We start from the raw sequence: 20005 nt of genomic DNA, 5'->3' as shown, positions 1-20005 counted from the left end.
TGTGTTCTGCCGCCAAAAGAGTTTTAGGGGCAAACTTTTCCTTTTGGATTTCAGATTTGTGGGTAAGGGATTACAGACCTATATGTCAGTTCAATAGAAGAAATGGTGGTTCATCTCATAAATTTCTAAGGAAAGTTGGACCCCTACCTCATACCATATACTAAATTCTAGAAATCTTAAATGTGAACAATAAAAGATAACAAAATTTATAAGATTATTTATTTACCTTGAAGTTACGGGAAGCCTTCCTGAGCAAGCCAGGAAACCCAGAGGCCATGGAGGAGATGACCTCATAGAAACACTGGGCAGGTGGCCCAGTGCACGTATCAGAGCACTCAGATTCGCTGGTGGGCAGGGAGGTGCCACAGGAGGCAGCATATGTTGTTTTCTTTTTCATCCTAAAGCAAAAATATCCACCAGTGATAACATCTGATGCTGGCGGGGAGGCAGAGGATGAGGACATTGTTTGAATACTGGTGGAGGAAGCGCGACTTCACTTTTTTAGAGTACTGAGGCGCTGTCACTTTGGGGAGCGTGTTTGGTAGAATGAAAAGCACCAGCATGGAAGTATTTAACATTTTTCTTGTGGTCTTTGGTTATTGTAGCAGAAATCTGGAAACAATGTAAACGTGGCTCCTTTGGCCAAGTTGGGGTGTGTCCATCTTTGCACCTAGAGGGAGGAGGATAACGCGTTGGCAAGTGAGAAAGAGTTGCTGAGGAAATGGTCTGTCCTAGTATCCTAATTGTGCCTCTTTAACTTGTTTGATTTTGAGCATGCATGAGGTCTATTAAAATTTTCCCCAAGTAGTAGAGAAAATGTGTAAAGATAAAAAGTGCAGATGGGGAAAGGGAGTAGAAACAGCAAGTGAGATGGCCTTCTGAAATGTGAAGTCAAGAGTTGGCTGGGGTTCAGTGGGGGTCCTGGAGGCAGACTCCCCCCACCCCAAGCAGAAGAGCTCTGTCATTTTCCTTCTGCTTATGGCTTTACACGTTACCTTTCTGACAATGAAAGTGAGATTTGCCTGTGCCCTGTGAAGAAATCATTTAGCATTGTGGTGCAAATCCTCCCAGACAAAAAGGGTCAGGCCCATCACACACCTTTCTTAGTGTCCCAGGGGCAGATGAGCCCAGTTTAAGGACTGGGTGCTGTTCTTTTGAATGTGCGATTTCTCTAGCTACTTCTCCACTGAAGAACACTTAGGTGCTTTCCAGTACTCACTACTGCAACCAGTACTCATGCATGTTTCCGATTCTTAAATTTAGGATAGGTTCTGGGAGGGAATTACTGAGACAAGTTTTTACTTTTGATACATTCTATCAATCTTCTTTCCAGAAAATAAGTGAATAGTTGACTCTCACCAGCCGGGTAGAAGTGTCTCTTTTCAGCTTTGCCGTTTTGGGTATAATTCTTCATTGTGGGAATCCTATGGGTTAAAAGACGTATATCACTTAATTATCCTGTTTGACATTTGTATTTCCTGCTTTTCTATCCTCTCTGTCGATCCTAAAGAGCTCCTCGCATATTAGGGTAGTTGGCTCCTTGTTATGGGTTGCACATTTGGCTTTTGGTAGGTTTCTTAATTTATTCACTGCTTGTAGTTTTTTATATAAGCAAATCAGATTTCTGAAATACAGCTGTAAAGACGTATGTCTTTAACCAGTTACACACAGTAAGTATGGTGTGGAAGGATGGAACATTTGAAGAAAGATCACATCAGGCCGTGGCTCCATGCTGGTAGAGTGATCCCACACTTGTACCAAAGGTACACTTACAGACTTACGCGTCTGGTTGGAATCCTTGTCACTGCTGAGCCCCCGAGGCGGAGGGAGGTGTGCAGGTGTGGGAGGGGTCCGCCATTCTGGCCGGGTCTGGGGTGGAGGACTTTCCGGCGCCCGGAGAAGCCTCTCCAGCCCCGCCTGCCTTGCCCGCAGCTCATGATGGAGCAGTCCAAGAAGTCTTCGCTCATGGTGGCCCGCAGCATCCTCAACAACAAGCTTATCAGCAAGAAGCTGGAGCGCTACTTGAAGGTGAGGTGCGGCCTGGCCGGTCCCCAGCCTTGGTCCCCCAGCGCCGGCCCGGGGATCCTCCCTCCCTTCAGCATCTGCGCCCCTCCCCGCAGGGTGAGAATCCTTTCACCGACAGCCCCGAGGAGGAGAAGGAACAGGAGGAGGCTGAGGGCGGCACCCTGGATGAGGGGGCGCTGCTCGAAGCGGCAGGGGGCGCAGAGGGTGCAGAGGGCGCGCCAGCGCAGCCCCCCGTGCCTCCGGAGCCGGCCCCCGAGGCTACGTCTCCGCCGCCGCCGCCTCCCCCGGAGGAGGAAGAGGAGGCCGTGCCCCTGCTGGGCGGGGCACTGCAGCGCCAGATCCGCGGCATCCCGGGCCTCGACGTGGAGGCCGACGACGAAGAGGAGGGTGGAGGGGGCGCCCCGTGACCCGGACCGGGGCGGGCGGGACCCGCGTGGCTGAGAGCGGAAGCCGAGCCTAATAAAGTTCTTCCCCTCCACTTCCGCCTCGTTGGTGTGTCGGTGTGCGGCGCCATCGGCGGGGGCGGGAGCCGGGACTGTGCGGACGGGTGGGGTGCGCCTGCGCGCGGGACTTGGCGTGCTAGGTGCGCCTGCGCCCCAGTGGCGGGAAGGAGGGAGAATGCGCCTGCGTGCAGCGAGGCCCCGCGGCCTGACCAAAAGTCCCAAGATGCTGTGATCGCTGATCCCCAGCAACCGGAAGGCCCGCTGGGGCGACAGGGGTGGGCCCGCGTGAAAGCCAGCCAATGTTAGCGCGCGGAAGGAGTGACGTGTGCGCTTGGTCTCCACTGGAGGTCGGGAGGTTTGTTGAGCGCATGCGTCCTGCGGCAGCCTAGGAAAAGGGGTTGCCGGGGGGCCGAGACGAAGACATGGAGCAGGGCTACGGAGGTGGGTACGGCGGCCGGCGCGGAGTGGGGCGAGCGGCTGCTGCTCGGGCGGCGCAGCCGCCGACGCGCGGAAGGCCGCGGGCCCGGGCCCGCGCCGGAGTGCGGCCGCCACAGCGCGGCCTGCGGAGAGGCGGCCGGGGCGCGCGCGCCGCCCATTGGACCCCGACGCCGTCGCTCCCGGCGCTGCGTGCGGATTGGCCGGAGGGGCCTGAGGGGTCGGCGGGGCTCGCGGGCCGACGCGCGGCAGGCTTCAGGGGTCGCCCGGGGCCGCTCGGGCCGTCTCTACTTCTCGGCCCCCGCGGGGCGGGCCGGTCCGCCGCCCCCGCGGCTCGTGAGCCCGCCCTCCCCTCTGCAAGACGCCACAAAATGGCGGCGCCGGGCTGGCGGGGCCGGGCGGGGCGGGGCGGGGGCGGGTCTCCCGCGCGGTGCACGTGGCCGCGGCGCGCGCCCCGGAGCCGTGTGCGGTGCGGCGTGGTCGAGGGCGGCCTCGGCGGGGCCGCGTGCCCCCTGCTCTGCGCTGCGGCGCGGACAGACCGGGGCCTGCTCCTGGCGCCCCTGGTGGCCTGCGTGTCCAGAAGCAGAGCCTCCTGGGAGGCCTTGGTGGGTGCTGGGCGGCTCGGGCGCCCGCGGGGCCGCCGGAACGTGCGGCGCGGCCCTTCCGGGGTGCGAGGTCCGAGCAGGCAGTCTGAGGGTGGCCGCGGCGGCTGCTGAAGTGGTTGCTCCAGAGGCAGCGGCGTCCGCGGGGACCGGGCGGGGGGAGCTGTGCGCGGTGTCTTCGGGGTGGGAGGAGCTCCGCCCGGCTGCCGGTCTTCCCTCCGGTCCGACTGGTCCCCCCTCCTCGCCCACCTTCCCGCCAGATCTTTCGGCCAGGTGTCCTGCCTCGCGCCCCACGCCCCCACCCTCCTCCTCCCGGTAAACCGGTCAGGCTCAGATGCTGTGGCCTGCAGGAATCCTGTAGCTTTTCTGTAGGACGTGTCTCAGGACCCGCTCAGCCTTGTCATTGCTCCCTTGGTGGTTGCAGGCACCTAGATCTGGGTTCGGGTCCTTGTTCTTCCGTTCCCCAGCTCCAAGATCTTGGGCAGGTGACGGCTTTTGGAATCTCTGGGTGCAACTGGGCAAGTAGTACCTATTTCAAGGGTCGTGGCAAGGTTACGTGAGTAGCATATGCCACTTAGTTAGACCAGTGCCCTGCGGTGAAGGGGTCACTCGCTGTTAGAGTAGCTGCTCTGCCTTTCTGTTGCACAGATGCGGCTGTGTGGCCTGCAGAGTGCCGGCTTCAGCAGTATGACTTTGAATCAAGTTCCCTAATTTCTGAGCCTTAGTTTCCTAATCTATGAGTGGCATTTGGGAATGACAGCTAATGGGTGCTGAGTGGGTGTCATGTGTTGCCACATAGTTGGCACACGGCTAGTTCTGGGAATGGAGGCAGGGATACATTTTTGCTTCATAAAGGTGAAGTCATTTGACAGGTGTGGATGGCCGCCTGTTCCCCAGTCTGCTAGGTTCCAGGGACACAGATGAAGAGGGGCGAGACAGATGCTGCCATGGGGAGCTTGGAGGGAAGAGAGTCGCCACAGAGAGAAGAGTTCACTTGGATGCCTTAGGGCCAGGCTGGAGCCCTGGGACTGGAAGGCTCAGGAGCATTAGAGGCTTCCTATCACATAGAAGTGAGGCCTAGAGAGGCATAGTTGTCTCCAAATTCTGGAGTTTGTTCCCAGTTATGGGGTCCTCATGGCTGCTCAGTGGGTGGGCCAAACTGGGTATCGGGGGGATGGGGGACTGTGTCCAAAGGCCAGGCTAACTGGTGACTCATCCTGTGTCATCCTCAGTTGGACTGAGGCTTAGGCCAGTGTCCCTCAGCCGTCAAGGGGCAGAGCTGGCCCGGAGACCAGTTCCCTCTCCTCTTTTTTTTGCTTTGACCTCAAGCAGGTGGAGTGTGGTGATGTATTTAGCCTGTTGTGGGCATTTAGGACAGTGCTGTCGTCGTGCTGCCTTCTGGTAAGGCTGGCACTGAGGAGATTCCTTTAGGCTCCTCGGAAGCACCCATATTCTGGTGTGAAAAATAGGATCCTAACTCAGAGGTCTTTTGTTCACAGGCTATGGGGCATGGAGTGCTGGACCCACCAACACCCAGGGTAAGTGGGACCTGCTTTTTGGGGAGGCTTGGGCTCCCTGCCGCCCAAGGCACCAGCATGACAGAGCTGTTCCTGATGCTGTCCCAGGGACGGGGGACTGTAGCCTAGAGAGGCTGACGTGGGGGTAGGGCTAGTCCAGGGGCTGGGAAACCTTTTCTGTGAAGAGCCAGGTAGTAAATCTTTTCCGCTTTGCAGGCCACACGTTTCTGTAGTGCAAAAGCCACCACAGATGACTTATAAACAAGTGGACGTGGCTGTGCACCAATATTTACTTGTGGGTACTGAAATTTACACATCATATAATTTTCACGTGTCATAAAGTAGCCTTTACTTTAATAACGTGTTTTACTCCAAGTAAATAGCTGAGGGCATAATAGAAGACTTTTACAACTAACAAACTTTATATTTTAGTAGAATTAGACTTAAAAGGTTGAGCAGATACACAGAGTTCCATTCGCTCCTCTAGTATAGTTTCTTTTATTTGTGGGATACATGTGTTATCAGTAATAAACCAATGTTGATACATTGTTGTTAACTATAATCCAGGGTTTACATTTAATGTTCAGTTTCTGTTGTACAGTTCTGAGTTTTGACAAAACTATAAATGATGAATTTTATGTCAAAATTCGTATGTCATGAAATAGTCTTTTGATTTTTTTTCTCTTTTTCTTCCCCAACCATTTAAAAAATTCAAACCCATTCTTAATCTACGGGCAGTACAAAAACAGGCGGTGGGCTAGATTTGGCCAGGCACCTGTTTGCTGACCCTGTTCTGGAGTCTAGATAGGATGCTCAGCGTGTTTGAAGGTGATGAGGTTTTCTGCTTTTTGCCAGCATCTGTTCAGGGGCTGGGACGAGGGTTCCTTCGTTTACTGAGCCTGGGACTTGCCTCAAGCACTGTTGGGAGTGGGGTCACTTTTCACCTGTCACTGAGTTTCTTGGGAGGAGGGCTTCCTTGTCACCTGTCACTTGGGCACATCAGTTTCCTTGCTCAGTTCTGAGGACGCGATTTTCCACTGCTCGATGTACTCTCCATGTTGTCGGTGGTGCCTGAGCTCTGGCTCCTGGTGAGAACTGGCACTTCAGAAGGGCTCTGCCAGGGGGCCTGGCCTAGCTGGCGGCCTGCACTGAACAAGCTTCCTGGGAAGGCTGCGTGCCCTTTTCATTGCCCCGCCCAGGAGAGGAGCCCTGAGTGTGCTCAGCTGAGTGCTCTGTGGGAAAGGAGTTTTACAGCTCAGGGGCCCCAGCCTCTCCTGGCCCTCATGAGCACTGCCACAGCCACCCACAGCCCTGGCCCCATGGGTAGTGGAGTGAGGTGACAGCTGTCTTTCAACATCCAGGCAGGGGTTGGGGGCATGGTGTCTCAGGTGCCTTTGTCCTGCAAACAAAGCTCTTGTGTGTTTTTGTTTCCTCTAAGGTGCATATGGAAGTGGTGTGGCCAGCTGGCAAGGTAGGCCCTTCTGAGGGTTCACGGGTAGGCGAGTGGGCCTCTGGTCAGCCACCCAGAGGGGCTGGGACTCAGGGACCCCTATCTCCCATCTTAGCTGTGCTCACAGCTCTCCCAAAGGCTCAATGGGTTGGGCCTGAGGTGTTGAGGGCTGGGGCTGGCCTCCAGAGCTTGTGGGGGTCGTGGGGGGTGGGGTGGGGTTGTGCTTGTGTCTGTCAGCAGCCCCAGCTGCCATTCCTGGGCTCTAAGCTACGTCTGGCTTTGGGTGGGGAGCAAGTATTCGGATCTGGTACACAGAACCCCTCGCCCAGAGCTGTGGCTGTGCCCCCGCCCTCCTCCTCCTGCCTCTTGTTAGGTGATGTGTGCAGTGTGGGGTGATGCCTGCGGCACTTGGTCTCATGACCCTCTTCTTCCCTGTGGGCAGTGAGTGCTTCTCCCCAGATGTGTCCACCATGGATTGGCCTTGTGGTTGCTGAAGCCCAGCTTGGCTCTTCCTTTCTCTGGCAGGTTATGAAAACTACAACTTCTATGGTGCCCAGAACACCAGCGTTACCACAGGAGCGACCTACAGCTATGGCCCAACCTCATGGGAGGCCGCCAAGGCCAGCGATGGTCTAGTGGCTGGGGGCCCTGCAGTACACTTGGCTTCTTATGGCCCAGAGCCATGCACCGACAATTCCGACTCTCTCATTGCCAAGATCAACCAGCGTTTGGACATGATGTCCAAGGAAGGAGGCAGGGGCGGGAGCGGCAGCAGTGGGGAGGGCATGCAGGACCGGGAGAGGTGATTATGGACCTGAGCCCTTCCCCGGCTTTGTGCAGATGGGAGTGGGCACCCACTTTTCCAGGGAGGGCTCTTCCCTGGCTCCCTCCCGAGCGTAGAGTGAATGAGTTGGGCCAATGTTGGGGCAGAGACATCGTAATAGGACTTGCTGGTTTCCTGAGTGCTGGGGCTTAGGTCACGGCTGTCAGCTAAGACTCCTTATTTCTGCATCAGGCACCTCGCAGACCCTCCACACTCTTGTGGCCGAGTGTTCCACGCCCCTCATTCAGCAATGCTCTGGGGGTTGTGGGTCTGTTTTGCCTTTAGAGCATTCAGGAGGGGTGATGGGGGTTTGGTTTGCTGTTCTGAGCCTGGGAAAGCCAGCGTGGTGGAGGCCTCGAGGTTCCGAGTGTGGTGACAGGCTGTGCTTTCATTGCAGCTCCTTTCGCTTCCAGTCGTTCGAGTCCTATGACTCCAGGCCTTGCCTGCCCGAGCACAACCCCTACCGCCCCAGCTACGGCTACAACTATGACTTTGACCTGGGGCCTGACCGCAATGGTGGCTTTGGCGGTCAGTACAGCGACTGCCGGGACCCAGCCCGTGAGCGGGGCTCCCTTGATAGCTTCATGCGCGGCCGGGGCCAGGGCCGCTTCCAGGACCGAAGCAACCCCAGCACCTTCATGCGCAGCGAGCCCTTCATGCCACCTCAGGCCTCGTCGGAGCCCCTGTCAGCTCCCTGGACTGAGCTGAACTACGTGGGTGGGCGGGGCCTTGGAGGCCCCTCCCCCAGCAGGCCGCCACCATCCCTCTTCTCCCAGTCCATGGCCCCTGACTTCGGAGTGATGGGCATGCAAGGGGTGGGCAGTTATGACAGCTCTTTGCCCTACGGATGTGTCCGGTCCCAGACCCGGATGAGGGATCCGGTAAGCCCTTGCCAAGTTCTAATGTGTCGTCTTTGTTTTTCTTTTTAAACAGCTTTATTGAGGTGAAATTCATATATTGTAAGATTCACTGAGTTTTAAGTGTACAGTTTGACTCAGTAAAAATGTACAAAATCGTGCAACTTTCACCACTAATTTTAGAACATTCTTCTCAACCCAGAAAGAAATTTGCAATTAGCAGTCACTCCTTGTTCTCTCCCCCAGCCCCTGGCAACCACTAATCTACAGATTTGTCTGTCCTAGATGTTTCATATGAATGCCGTCATACACTATGTATGACGTGTTTTGTGTCTGGCTGCTTTCACTCAGCATACAGCTTTTGTGGGAGAGATTTTTCAACTATGTTGCCGTTCTTGGTTTTCTTAAAAGACCGTTTCTGGTTTTGTTCTCTGATCTTGGAAGCTCTCCATTCTTCATTTCTCTGGGGTATCTTAATGGTCCAGGTCAGTGGTACATTGACATATGCTTGTGTCTGTAGCCCAGGAGGAGAGGGTTTGACCACTTCGGCGCAGACAGCATGGGCAGGAAACGGAAGCAGTTGCAGATCTATGATGAGCCGGATGCTAAACAGGCCCGGGCTGACAGCGACGGAGATGTTTCTGAAAACGGTACGCCTAAGGGGCCAGTAGGCCCAGGTGGGTGTAAGATGGGTCAGTTGCATACTTGGTGCTCTGCCGCCTATTTGTGCAGTAGACATGCAGGAACTCGAGGGTAGTATGTGTCTCCCATGCTCCCATAGCCCCCATTGTACTTGGGACAGGTGTCGTCCCTCTGGACAGTGAGCTTGGGAGGGTGAAAATGGAGTGAGCCAACTGCCTAGGGGCTGACCCTCTTCCTTTGTGTCTGGTAGATGATGGAGCTGGTGACTTCCGGTCGGGAGATGAAGAATTCAGGGGTGTAAGTCCACTCTTACTGACTAACCTTTGTTTCTAGTGCAGGATCTCTTACTTCCTTTAGCGTTTTTCTCACAAAGAGGTGGTAGCAGTGGTGTGGTAGACTCAACTCTTCCCAGTGAGTGGCTTTAATAGCTTGACTCACAGCTAGGTTTTAAGAGTTTTCCCTTTGTAGCAATCCTTCCCTTCCTGTGTCCTTGTGTGACACACCCGGCCGCACACACGGGGAGTGCAGTGGCTGTGTGGGCTGAGGCTCCCAGACACAACCTGGGAACTTGCCTGCTGCCAGCTCCGTGCTGGTGCTGAGCTGCTCCACCTCGCTCATCACGGCCAGACCCAGAGCCAGGCCTTCAAGTCGCCCATAGCCAGGGCCCTGCCAATACCCAGGCAGTGAGCCTTGCCTTCCCTGCACGCTCCGCCCCAGGTCTTTGGTAGGGCCTGGAGAGCTGGGTGTGGGAAGGCTTCGTCCACGTGCTTCTTGATGGTCAGATGGGTTTGGGGAAGCAGGGAGGGGGCAGGATACAGTGAATTTTCATCCTTTCCAAGGATCTCGCTCACTCCCTGTCTGGCTGGCTTAGATCTTGAGTCTGGGAATCTCTGTATCTGCTGATTGCTGATTTAATCTCCCGTTCGATGCCTAAGAAATGGGCTCTGTTTCAATTTTCAGTTAGAGAAATCATTTTTATCTACCCCTGCTTTTATCTACCCCTGGTAAATATAAGCAAACGGCTTGGGAAATTTGATAAAGCCCATTTTCAGTAAAGGACATTGGAAGTAACATCTTACAAATTGGGCTTTCTTGATATTTGGCTGATGGACAGGTGCCTGGCGTTCCCACCTGCAGAGCTGTGCAGGTGTATGTTCGCCAGAAGCTGTTCTTTAGCTTTAGAAAGAACTGAAAGAGGGTCAGCGGCGTTAATAAAAAGCATGGTAGCTGTAACAGAATCTCAGAAGGTACCCAGGAGTCGTGACAGCACACGCTCAGCCTCCATCCCACAGCCCTGAGACTTGTCCTAACACACGAGCTGTGTTCCTGGTGGCACAGTGACTCCCAGGTGCTGGTAGGGAGCTGGGCTGGTTGTGGAGAGTTCTGGAAACTCCACCTTACTGCCTGATTTTGCATGTGCCTTTTTTCAGGAGGACGAATTCTTCGACTCGGGGAGGCAGAGAGGTAGGCATCGCCCAGTAGCCCTTTGAACTCTCCTGTGTCTGCCTGGCTGCCACTCAGTGCTTGACTCCCGGCTGGGCTTCTGAGCAAGCCTGGGGTGTGGATGTGAGGGGCGCTGGTGGCTCAGGGCAAAAGAGGGGCTGTGGCCACCGGGTGGGCCTTGGCCATGGTGCTCTCTGCTCCAGTGTTTGGAGCAGCACTTGCTGGAAACTGGTCTGTTTGCCTCGCTCAGTGCAGGCTTCACAGAGAAAGGGGGATCTCACCTCTGGGTGTCTGCAACAGCTTGCACTCGTAGGGAAGGGAGAGTCAGAAATGCAAGGGAGCAAAGAAAAGGTGCCCTCCAGGTGTCTGTTCTGTTCCCCCTTGGCCAATGCAGGTCCCTGTACTGTTTTCTCCTGGGCTTCATTCTGTCCACAGTTCCCTCAGTTGCCAGCCCAGGGTCGGGCTCTCAGCCTCTGTGTGGCGGGGATACTGACAACTGCAGTGCACATTGCTGTGTGGGATGGAGCTCGGACGCCTGCCCGTGTTGGGAGCTCGGGGCGGGGGAGGCCTGTGAGGTATATCTGGCCCAGATCCTCCAGAGGCGATCATTGCTCAGCAGGTCTCATCATTCCCAGTGCAGAGACCTAAGACTCCCAAGTGGCAAGAGCAGAGCAAAGTTAAACCCCTCGGGGGCACAGAGCAGCAGCTGAGCCAAGATGGCCTTTGAGCTCACCCTGTTCCCATCGTCGGTCCATGGCTGGTTCCCCCCAGTTGCAGCCTGGCTCCGCTCCCATAAACTCTGAAGGCCCACTGCCCCTGCTCCTTCCCTCAGGTATTCAGGCTTAGCCAGCCCTCTGAGGTTCCCCCACCCCATTCATTGTGGTGATTATGTCTATAGCATGGGACCACACACAGCATTTAGTAGCTCTTGCAGCAGGGTAAATGCTAAAGCAAAGGTGACATGTTTATTGCGCGCAGGTCCTGCTACCTACCTGGGATGACTTTGCTATTAAACAGCAGTAATAGTTTCAGGCAGTGACCTCTTGCCAAAAATCCCACACGCCCTTTTGAGAGGCTTCTGAGCAGCGCACGCCGGTCGCCATCTTCGTGGGACAGTCTCGTGACTGGCATCAGGGGTAGGGGTTACAGTTCAGATGCTTATCCAACCTTTTTTCAGTGTCTGGCCCTGAGCCACCGTGACCTGGCCTGGCCTCACGCTGGGATGCTGGGCTGCATGGCTCTCAGAGGAGCTCCTGCACTGGCCCCAGGGGACAGACGGAGGACCGAATGGTCTCTTCCCACTTTTGTTTCTAGGATTGCTTCCCATGTAGCCCTGGGAAAGCCCTAGATTGGCAGTTTTGTGAGTGGAAGATAGAGTTCGGGCCAGCAAGGACTGTCAGACCTGCTGAGGCCCTAGTTCAGAGGAGGCCGACGGGACGGTCGTCATGGTCCACCTGGAGGTGGGATGGAGGGTGGTCAAGCGGCTTGCTTTATTTTCCGAGGCCTTCCAGCTGCTGCCTCCTTATCTGGGAAGAATTACTTTTCTCTCTCCTTAAGTGATGTTGGGAGAAGGCCCAATGGTAGGGCACTGGATTGGAAAAGCAGAACAGGGAGGACAGAGCAGGTTGGCCACAGTGTGAATGGGATGGGCGGGCCATGTCCCTGACCCAAGCCATCCTTATTAGCCACGAGGGGAGTGAGGTGACTCCCCTGGGAGCTCCCAAGAGTTCTCATCAAAGGCCCATCCCTGTTGGGAGCCTTTGACAGCCCCTTGGTGCCTCAGGGTGTCTTGACCCTGCCCTGTGAAGGTGGCGGCAGGGCGTGGGGTGCGGTGGCTGAGCGGCGGCCCCCATCAAGGCCCCGGTGTTCAGCTTCTCAGAATGTCTCGAAGGGGCATTTCTGTTGCAGGAGAGAAGGACGATGAGGATGATGAAATGAAGAAGAGAAGGGAAAAGCAAAGGAGGAGAGACAGGATGCGAGACCGAGCGGCTGACAGGTGAGGCGGGAGGTTGGCTGGACCTGGGCTCTCTCAAGCTCTTGAGCTCGTCCGTCTTCGCTCCATGATGCAGGGAGAGCTGGGTTTGATCTGACTCCAGGTGTCTGTTGGGAAATCCTAGTCATGTTGGTGGGAGACAAAACTTGGGAAACAAATGTGGAAGCACGTCCTTGCCAAGGGGTCTATGAGGCCTTCACATGCCCTCCTGCAGGCTTGTGGGGAGTTCCCTTATCCCTTGGCTTGTGTCTGTTAGCTGCTAAGAAGGTGCTTTGGGTGCCTTGTCCAAATCCAGACCACCTCTGGAGTTCGACCTAGCAATCATATACATATAGACGTTTTAGTCAGGATTTTGTGGGGCCGGCCCTGTGGCCGAGTGCTTGAGTTTGTGCACTCAGCTTTGGTGGCCCAGGGTTTCGCTGGTTTGGATCCTGGGTGCTGACATGGCACCACTCATCAGACCATGCTGAGGTGGCGTCCCACATAGCACAACCAGAAGGACCTACAACCAGAATATACAGCTATGTACTTGAGGGCGTTGGGGAGGAGAAGAGGGAAAAAAAAGAAGATTGGTAATAGATGTTAGATGCCAATCTAAAAATAAAGATTTTCATCTCTAAATACAGAAAGAAATGCAGGAGTACAGAGGCCAGAGGGTGTTGGTGTGACCACACCATGTGCCTCTCTCCCTGTTCAGTGATCGTCTGCTGACTAGAAACGTAAACCACTGGTGGCCATGTGAGCACTCGGTTGCCGAGACCTTGACCACACACAGCTGTTTCTTTAGCACAGGTTCTCTTTATAACTTGAGGGGACTGCTTGCCCTTAAGGCTCAAATGGGGTAGTGGTTTTCCTGTGCAAAGAAATGCTTAGCAAAAGAGCTAACAGTACAGTCTGGGAAACCAGTAACTGACAAGTGGGAGCTTCCAAGTGTTATCGAAATTAGTGGGAACTCTTGTTTTTAAACAGATAGATAAGTGATGGCTAGATTAGATCTATTTTCATGCCATGTGGGAACTGAGATGACATTTTTAAAGGACTCTTTAGACTCCACCCTTGTGACTGAGGATCCTCAGAGACTTGGAGAAGTTGTCACAGAGGAGGTGAAAATGCAGCAGGGAGGTGTGAACTGTACATTTCTCTGGTGGCTTCCTGATGGTCCTATACACAGGGCCTGGGAGACTCTCCTCCACGCCTCTCTCATAGGGATCTGCAAAAGCATGTGTCTTGTGCTTGTCTAGAGATCAGAAGCCAGGCATTGGGGGCCAGCAGAAGTGTGAGTCTGCAGGGGAAGAATCCCGAGTGCCACAGGGCCTGCGCTCTTCCCCGAGAAGGGCCTGAGGCCCCTCGGCAGAGCTGAGGGAAGCAGTGCCCCACTTTGGGGCCTGGGGGTTGCAAGCCACTCTCCCCTTGCTGTATAGCATGATTGTATTTGGTGAGATTTTGGAAGCACATGACAAAGGAACCTCAGTAGATTTTGACGTGACGTGTCTTTACGTTGAGTCCCAGGAGAGAATTGATCTTAGGCTATATGAGTTTTGAATTGTGTGAGGGCTTCAGGAATTCCTCCATAAATTGCGATTGCCTTGTATCACCCTGTGGCTGTACAAAGAAACACATCTGAGAAGCTATGGAGTGAGGTGCTGGGCCTCCAGGGCAGTGGGCTGGAGGCCTTAGGGAGTCCACAGTTTTGAAAACTCTCCATGTTAGGGTGTTCTCTTGTCAGCTTTTGGGCTAGAAAGAGTGGTATGGTAGTAAATTGCCACATGAGTCATTTTCCAGAAATACTTGTAAGGTTGTATTCCCATTCTTAAGATGGGGAAACTTGGGGTAACTGCTACTCTGATGCCCCATGAGAAGTCAGAAGTCTTGGTTCAGAAATTGCTTCTCGTTTCCATTTTAGTTCTAACCAGAGATGAACTGGTTATCCCTGTATCAGTTCTTCTTTTGTTTTGTTTCTCCAGGATTCAGTTTGCCTGTTCTGTGTGCAAGTTTCGTAGCTTTGAAGATGAGGAAATCCAGAAGCATCTGCAAAGCAAATTTCATAAAGAGACACTGCGGTTTATAAGCACCAAACTGCCTGACAAGACAGTGGAGTTCCTCCAGGTGAGGCACACGCGGCCTCCATTATGGTGTTTCCCAGTGATCCTACAGGTGGCAGGTCCCTCCCGGAGAAGGGAAGGGGAAGGGAAGAAGGAGGCCTCCACTTGGAAAAGGCTTCACTTTGCAGAATGACAGTGCAGAAGTCCCCAAGTCAGAGGAACAGCTGAGCTCCAGCCGTTGTAGTTCCCACTCGTTCTGCCCACAGAGCTGCTCGGACAGCCATCTTCCCACCCTCAGGGCAGCTGAGACAAGGCTGCCATCTACTAGGGACTTGGCAGCCACCCTTAGTGACTTGCGTCTGGTGCAGTTGAGAAATAACCACATGTGCCACCCTTTCCTCATTTCATTTGGTGCCATCCCCCAACCCCTCTAGGAATACATTGTAAACAGGAATAAGAAAATTGAGAAGCGACGTCAGGAATTGATGGAGAAGGAAAGCACAAAACCAAAGCCAGATCCTTTCAAAGGTGAGTTGTGATCCTGGGGTGCACCCTTCCACGTGGTACTAAGGCAGGTGACCGCGGTGTGGAGCCAGCACAGGGCTGCTGAAGACGTGGTATGAAGACTCATGGGAGGGGCACTTAGTGGTGAAAGAAACCCTCAAAGTGTGGCCTCATGTGGATCCTGGCTCTGCAGGCAACTCACCGGAGTGATATTAAGCACTCTGAAGTTTTTTCCTCCTTTGTATGAAGAGAAAGGACTGGAAGGATGAGAAAAGTCTGAAGTTTAAAATTCCCAGGTGTAGAGGCTGGCTGTTCTGACCCCACCGTCCTGCTGGAGGGCAGGCAACTGCCTGTCTCATATTCTGTCCGTACAGAATCCTTGGAGAGGACTGCAGGGAGAACATGTGGGCTGTGTCAAGGAGTGGGAGGAAAGCATCGCTTGTATGCTGTCCCAAACCCCACAAGACTTGTGTTTCATCCACAGGGATTGGCCAGGAGCACTTCTTCAAGAAGATCGAGGCTGCTCACTGCCTGGCTTGCGACATGCTGATCCCCGCACAGCACCAGCTGCTGCAGCGGCACCTGCACTCTGTTGACCACAATCACAACCGCCGGGTGAGTCCCCTCCCGGTGCAGGGCTGCCAGTGGGTGAGGTTCACAACCTGCTGAGGGGCTCTTGCCATATTCCGTCAAGTCTGTCACTTCATCAGTTAATTGTAAGATGCATCCCAGTTTCTACTAAAATTTATTGCTTAGAATGGATTAAATACAGTGGCTGAAACTCTCCTGGTTTGAGAATGTTCCTTGTAACCCACACAAGTAGAATGCCCCCGTTGCTGACAAACTGGGTTTCATGCAAGCTAAGGGTGAGGGCCCTTCACAGCAGAGTGACCTGGGGGACCCAGGGTTAAGGGCTGGTTTGGTCCTTGCTAGCTGATGGGGCCTGAGGCTAAAAATTTAGCTATAGGTCAACAAGTTTTTCTGTAAAGGGTACAATTGCAAATATTTTTGGCTTTGCAGGTCAGACAGTAAGTAAAGGAATGGGTGTGGCCACGTTTGGCCTGCAGGCTCTAGCTTGCTGAGCCCTGGTTTAGATCTCTCTCCTTAGTGTACCCATCTAAGAAATGGAGCTATCAATACCTGCCTACCCATCTCCCAGTATTATTAAAGATCAGCCAAAAAGCACTGTATTAAACAAGGGATTATTGTATGCATGTGTCAAGCTGTAAAATAGTCAAATGGTTGGAGTATTGGTACTTCTGCTGTTGAATTTACTTATTATAAAGTCAATATAACTGAAAAAATTGAATAAAGAAAAAATTTGCCCTTTTCCCCTACCTAGTCCACAAAGCTTCAGATCTGTAAATGTTTGTTTCATCCTGGCCTATACACATGGTACCTGGACATCAGCGGTGTGTCTGCTTTTATCTTTCAGATTATCAGGTTTTCTACAGTTTCAGTCTCAGTTCCGATGTCTCTCTAGTACCTTCTTCTCACACTCTCAGATTCTGGCATTTGGGATTTGCCATAGTGAAGAAAGATATTAGTTGTCTCTACATATGGCTGATCTCAGGGAACTCGATGTGACCTGGCTGGTGTGTTCTCTTGTTTCTCGACATTTTTAAAAGCCCACGTTTGGTTCCCTTTGCAGTTGGCTGCTGAACAGTTCAAGAAGACAAGTCTCCATGTGGCTAAGAGCGTTTTGAACAACAGACATATAGTGAAGATGCTGGAAAAATACCTCAAGGTTTGTGCTTAGGAGTCCAATGGACAGGAAGAGCTTTTGAAAAGGAGGATAAAGTGTATGAGTATGAAATGGTATCCTGAGTGCAGTATGTAGCATTTCTGAGTCTTTTGAAGAATTGAGGCACGTTGGAACGTATCAGGCTTGGGAATTCCACAGCTGGATTTTCTGAGACTCAGTGATTGCCTGGGAGCTCTGGGCTGTGGTCCTGTTTGGTTACTTTGTGCGCTGGTGCTCACTCTCCCACCATGAGAAACCTGCATTATCTATCCATAAAATACTGAGCAAATAATGGTAAGGTGCTTTAAAAAAAAAACCAGGGTAGATGACAATTGTCCAAGAAAGAAACTAAAAAGAGATTATGCTGGCAGAGCCAAGTGACAATGAAATGGAGGATGGAGGGGAGGGAAGAGCCAGATGCGCCACAACCACTGAGCCGTAGTTACAGGAGCAGAGTAAAAAAACCCCAAAGAGGGTGCCCTGGAGAGAAGTCTGGTCGGAAGAGCCCCTGGTTCCTCCTCGGGAAGCTCGTGCTATACGCTCGGTCCCATGACTTCGACCTTTGGGACTGGTAGTCAGGCTCCTGCACAGCCTGACAGGACCTGTTAGCTCTCCTCTCAGTGATTAAATGCTTCAGGACTTGACAATTCATTCCATCCGTTAAAGACATAGAATTTAAATACCCAGTTTAAGAACTATGACAGATGAGTGTTTTACCTTTGTGGGTTAAACAAATTTAAAGTCTCTGCAGTCAGGTGTAGACTTAAGCTTCTAAATACTGTATTTTAAAACACAGTTCCTGATCTGATAGTGATAATGTTTCGTTTATCTAACCTAGAGACAGTTCAAGCATATGGTCGTGAGAAGTTTGGCTTCTGAGAGAGGCAGACTTGAGTTTGAATCCTGACCGGTCGTTGTTTAATATTTTGACCTGAACAGTTACTGATCTTTGGGTCTCATTTCCTCATCTGTAAAATGGGGATAACCCTTGTGCCAGGGCTGTGAGCTTAAATGAAACTAACATTTAAAACAGTTTGAGGCGGGCTGGCCCAGTGGTGCAGCGGTTAGGTTTGCACGTTCCGCTTTGGCAGCCTGGGGTTTGCCCATTGGGATCCCGGGTGCGGACATGGCACCGCTTGGCATGCCATGCTGTGGTAGGTGTCCCACATATAAAGTAGAGGAACATGGGCACGGGTGTTAGCTCAGGGCCAGTCTTCCTCAGCAAAAACAGTAAGATTGCCAGTAGTTAGCTCAGGGCTAATCTTCCTCAAAAAAAAAATAAGTTTTGGGGCTGGCCTGGTGGCACAGTGGTTAAGTTCGCACATTCTCCTTCGGTGACCCAGGGTTCACTAGTTGGGATCCCAGGCGCAGACGTACGCACTGCTTGTGAAGCTATGCTGTGGCAGGCGTCCCACATATAAAGTAGAGGAAGATGGGCACGGATGTTAGCTCAGGGACAATCTTCCTCAAAAAAATAAAAGTTTTAACTTCCTGTTATGAGGCTTTTTTTTTTTTAATTGGGTTAAGAAATCCTAGGTATTTTGACTTTACCTCATGGTTATGCATTTGAATACAAAGTGCAGAATAGTTCTGGTCAAGCTTTTCTGAGATGTCTTTTCTGCGTCAGGCTCCAAGAGCCTGTAGGACTAACTCACGGATATAGTTTAAGTAAGTGTTTCTCTTGTTGATGCTGCCCATCATAAAAACACAAGCTCCCAGCAACCTGGGCCTTCTTCCATTTCTCATTTGGACAGTTCTTTAGATTACACTGACTTGTGTTTCGTCTTCTTGGCCAGGGTGAAGACCCTTTCACCACTGAAGCCGTTGATCCAGAAATTGAAGGAGATGACAATTTAGGAGGTGAGGATAAGGAAGAGACACCTGAGGAGGTGGCTGCAGAAGTATTAGCCGAGGTGATTACGGCAGCAGTGAGAGCAGTAGATGGGGAAGGAGCACCTGCCCCAGAGAGTACTGAAATGCTGGCTGAAGGGGAAGGCCCCATGGACACGGTGGAGGCCACCAGTGGTCCCCACCTTGAACAGCTGCTGGAAGTGGAGACACCCTGTGGAATGGTGCCTGAGAAGAGCAACACCGAAGGTGAGGCTGGAGATGGAGCTGCCGAGGCTGGAGGAGAAGCTGCCGAGGCTGGAGGAGCAGCAGAGACCCTGGCAGCAGAGGCAGAAAGCACTGTAGCAGTCACTGCTCCTGCCCCAGGTGCCACAGAAGCCGAAGTGGAACAAAATGATGCAGAGTCCAAAGATACTCTTCCCACAGAATGATCCTCTTTTCCCTGTTTCAAGGGATGTGATATATAATGCATTGTTCTTTCTTTTTTGGTTTGTAAGCAGTACTAGAGTGTGTGTTACTGGAATATGCTGAAAACTTATTTTGCTGAAAAGACCCAGCCATTTCCTTCAGAAAAGTGTACCTCGCGGGCTTGTCATACAGCGTTGTGCCTCAGTTTGAAGGCTGCAGAAGTTGTCCATTCCCTGAAGCAGCAGTGACGTTTCTTCTTACGTTGCAGTTGAAATCATTAAAGTTGAGTAATTCGATTTTGATGATACTTTACTTGTTAAATATAGCCACTGGCTAAATGCCCTTTTATTATTATTTTTTCTGGGAGCAGCTCAATACTAGGATATATCTTGCTTTATAAAGGATTTTAAGTTTCAAGAATTTGCTTTGGCTTCCGTTTTCGACCTCTGCTTTTGTAGCGTACTATATAGTATGTGATTCTCACAAGATGTTGCAGAATCTTGTTACCATGATGGTTCTGTCACATCCATGAACTTGCTCAAAGGCCTGAGGAATCTGACACACCTGCACCATTGGGAGCACACCCACTTGCCCCTCAAGAATGAGGACGCCTTGCCTTGGGCATTGTTTCCCAATCTTTAGTCCTTTGTGAATGACCTTTACAATTTTTTTACCTCATTTGTTTTCCACCTCTGCATTACTTCAGGGTTTTTTCCTTTAAAATGAGTTACTTCTACTTATATTTAAAAAGAAAACTTGATGTCACTCTCATGAATGAAAAACCAATATAAATTGCTATAGGTAGATGCTATCTGTAAAAACAATGAGTGTAATGAAATAAGCATATTTCATTTAGATAAATACTATTGCTTTGGAGGTTTCTGCGTCTGAGAAAGGAAGGCTAGCACGTGTTAAAGGGCAGCAAGCAACAGTTCTGTGTTCATGTAATCAAAAGAATTGGAAGATACCTCCCTTTTGAGATAATACTGCTGGGTCTGTTTCCCTGTAAACCTTCGAACTGTCTGTCACATTTGGGGAAGTATTGGCCAGTGGGAAATTATTAGAAAAGAGATAGTAAAATATTTGGTGAGCATCTACTGTGTACCAGGTGCTAATTTCCTATAAAAATAAGATGAGTGCTGCTCTCAAGGAGCCTTATTGGAGATGTGAGATGAATATTTATGAAAAAGTCCATATTAGAACTAAAATAAACTCAATAAGCAAGAAAA

At 52.0% G+C, this 20005-nt stretch overlaps 2 protein-coding genes and 1 long non-coding RNA gene across 14 annotated transcripts in view; 2 read left to right on the top strand and 1 right to left on the bottom strand.

The window, feature by feature from the left end:
* Positions 1-2503, top strand: part of AKAP8L (A-kinase anchoring protein 8 like) — a 25954-nt gene extending 23451 nt beyond the window's left edge. For 5 of the 7 annotated variants that reach the window (XM_023625315.2, XM_023625313.2, XM_070246506.1 and 2 more), the window contains 2 exons: positions 1933-2028; positions 2121-2503. In XM_023625315.2, coding sequence (XP_023481083.1) covers positions 1933-2028; positions 2121-2432 — 408 coding nt within the window. In that variant the 3' untranslated portion in view covers positions 2433-2503. Of the gene's footprint in view, positions 1-1661; positions 1764-1932; positions 2029-2120 lie in introns of those variants that run through there. The other 2 variants (XR_011430438.1, XR_011430439.1) reach the window with 2 other exon arrangements.
* Positions 206-2122, bottom strand: LOC138919899 (uncharacterized). Its single transcript, XR_011430441.1, has 3 exons — positions 1782-2122; positions 1360-1424; positions 206-670 (listed from the first exon to the last, which is right to left on the bottom strand). It is a non-coding gene; the product is annotated as an uncharacterized lncRNA (long non-coding RNA).
* Positions 2503-20005, top strand: AKAP8 (A-kinase anchoring protein 8). Of its 6 annotated transcripts, none has more exons than XM_023625312.2 (14): positions 2503-2909; positions 5005-5043; positions 6461-6493; positions 6998-7274; positions 7693-8176; positions 8673-8802; positions 9045-9091; positions 10225-10258; positions 12146-12233; positions 14195-14336; positions 14707-14800; positions 15261-15391; positions 16428-16523; positions 18317-20005. In XM_023625312.2, exons 1-14 carry the CDS (start codon positions 2891-2893, stop codon positions 18797-18799), a joined length of 2097 nt encoding a protein of 698 aa, XP_023481080.1. In that variant the 5' UTR covers positions 2503-2890; the 3' UTR covers positions 18800-20005. The 6 variants fall into 6 exon arrangements, with proteins under 6 accessions (XP_023481080.1, XP_070102605.1, XP_070102601.1 ...); XM_070246504.1 differs by having other exon boundaries at positions 2602-2823; XM_070246500.1 differs by having other exon boundaries at positions 2819-2909; positions 6998-7225.

The sequence above is a fragment of the Equus caballus genome, chromosome 21 (assembly GCF_041296265.1).
Source record: "Equus caballus isolate H_3958 breed thoroughbred chromosome 21, TB-T2T, whole genome shotgun sequence".
In the NCBI taxonomy this organism is placed as follows: Eukaryota; Metazoa; Chordata; class Mammalia; order Perissodactyla; family Equidae; genus Equus; species Equus caballus.
This window is presented reverse-complemented; position numbering and strand designations above follow the sequence as displayed.

What these genes read in the sequence shown, in the direction of transcription:
- AKAP8 (XM_023625312.2), top strand. An exon ending in TGGACCCACCAACACCCAGG is followed by an intron (nt 5,044 to 6,460) that starts GTAAGTGGGACC and finishes GTTTCCTCTAAG; the next exon opens with GTGCATATGGAAGTGGTGTG. An exon ending in AGACAGTGGAGTTCCTCCAG is followed by an intron (nt 14,337 to 14,706) that starts GTGAGGCACACG and finishes CAACCCCTCTAG; the next exon opens with GAATACATTGTAAACAGGAA.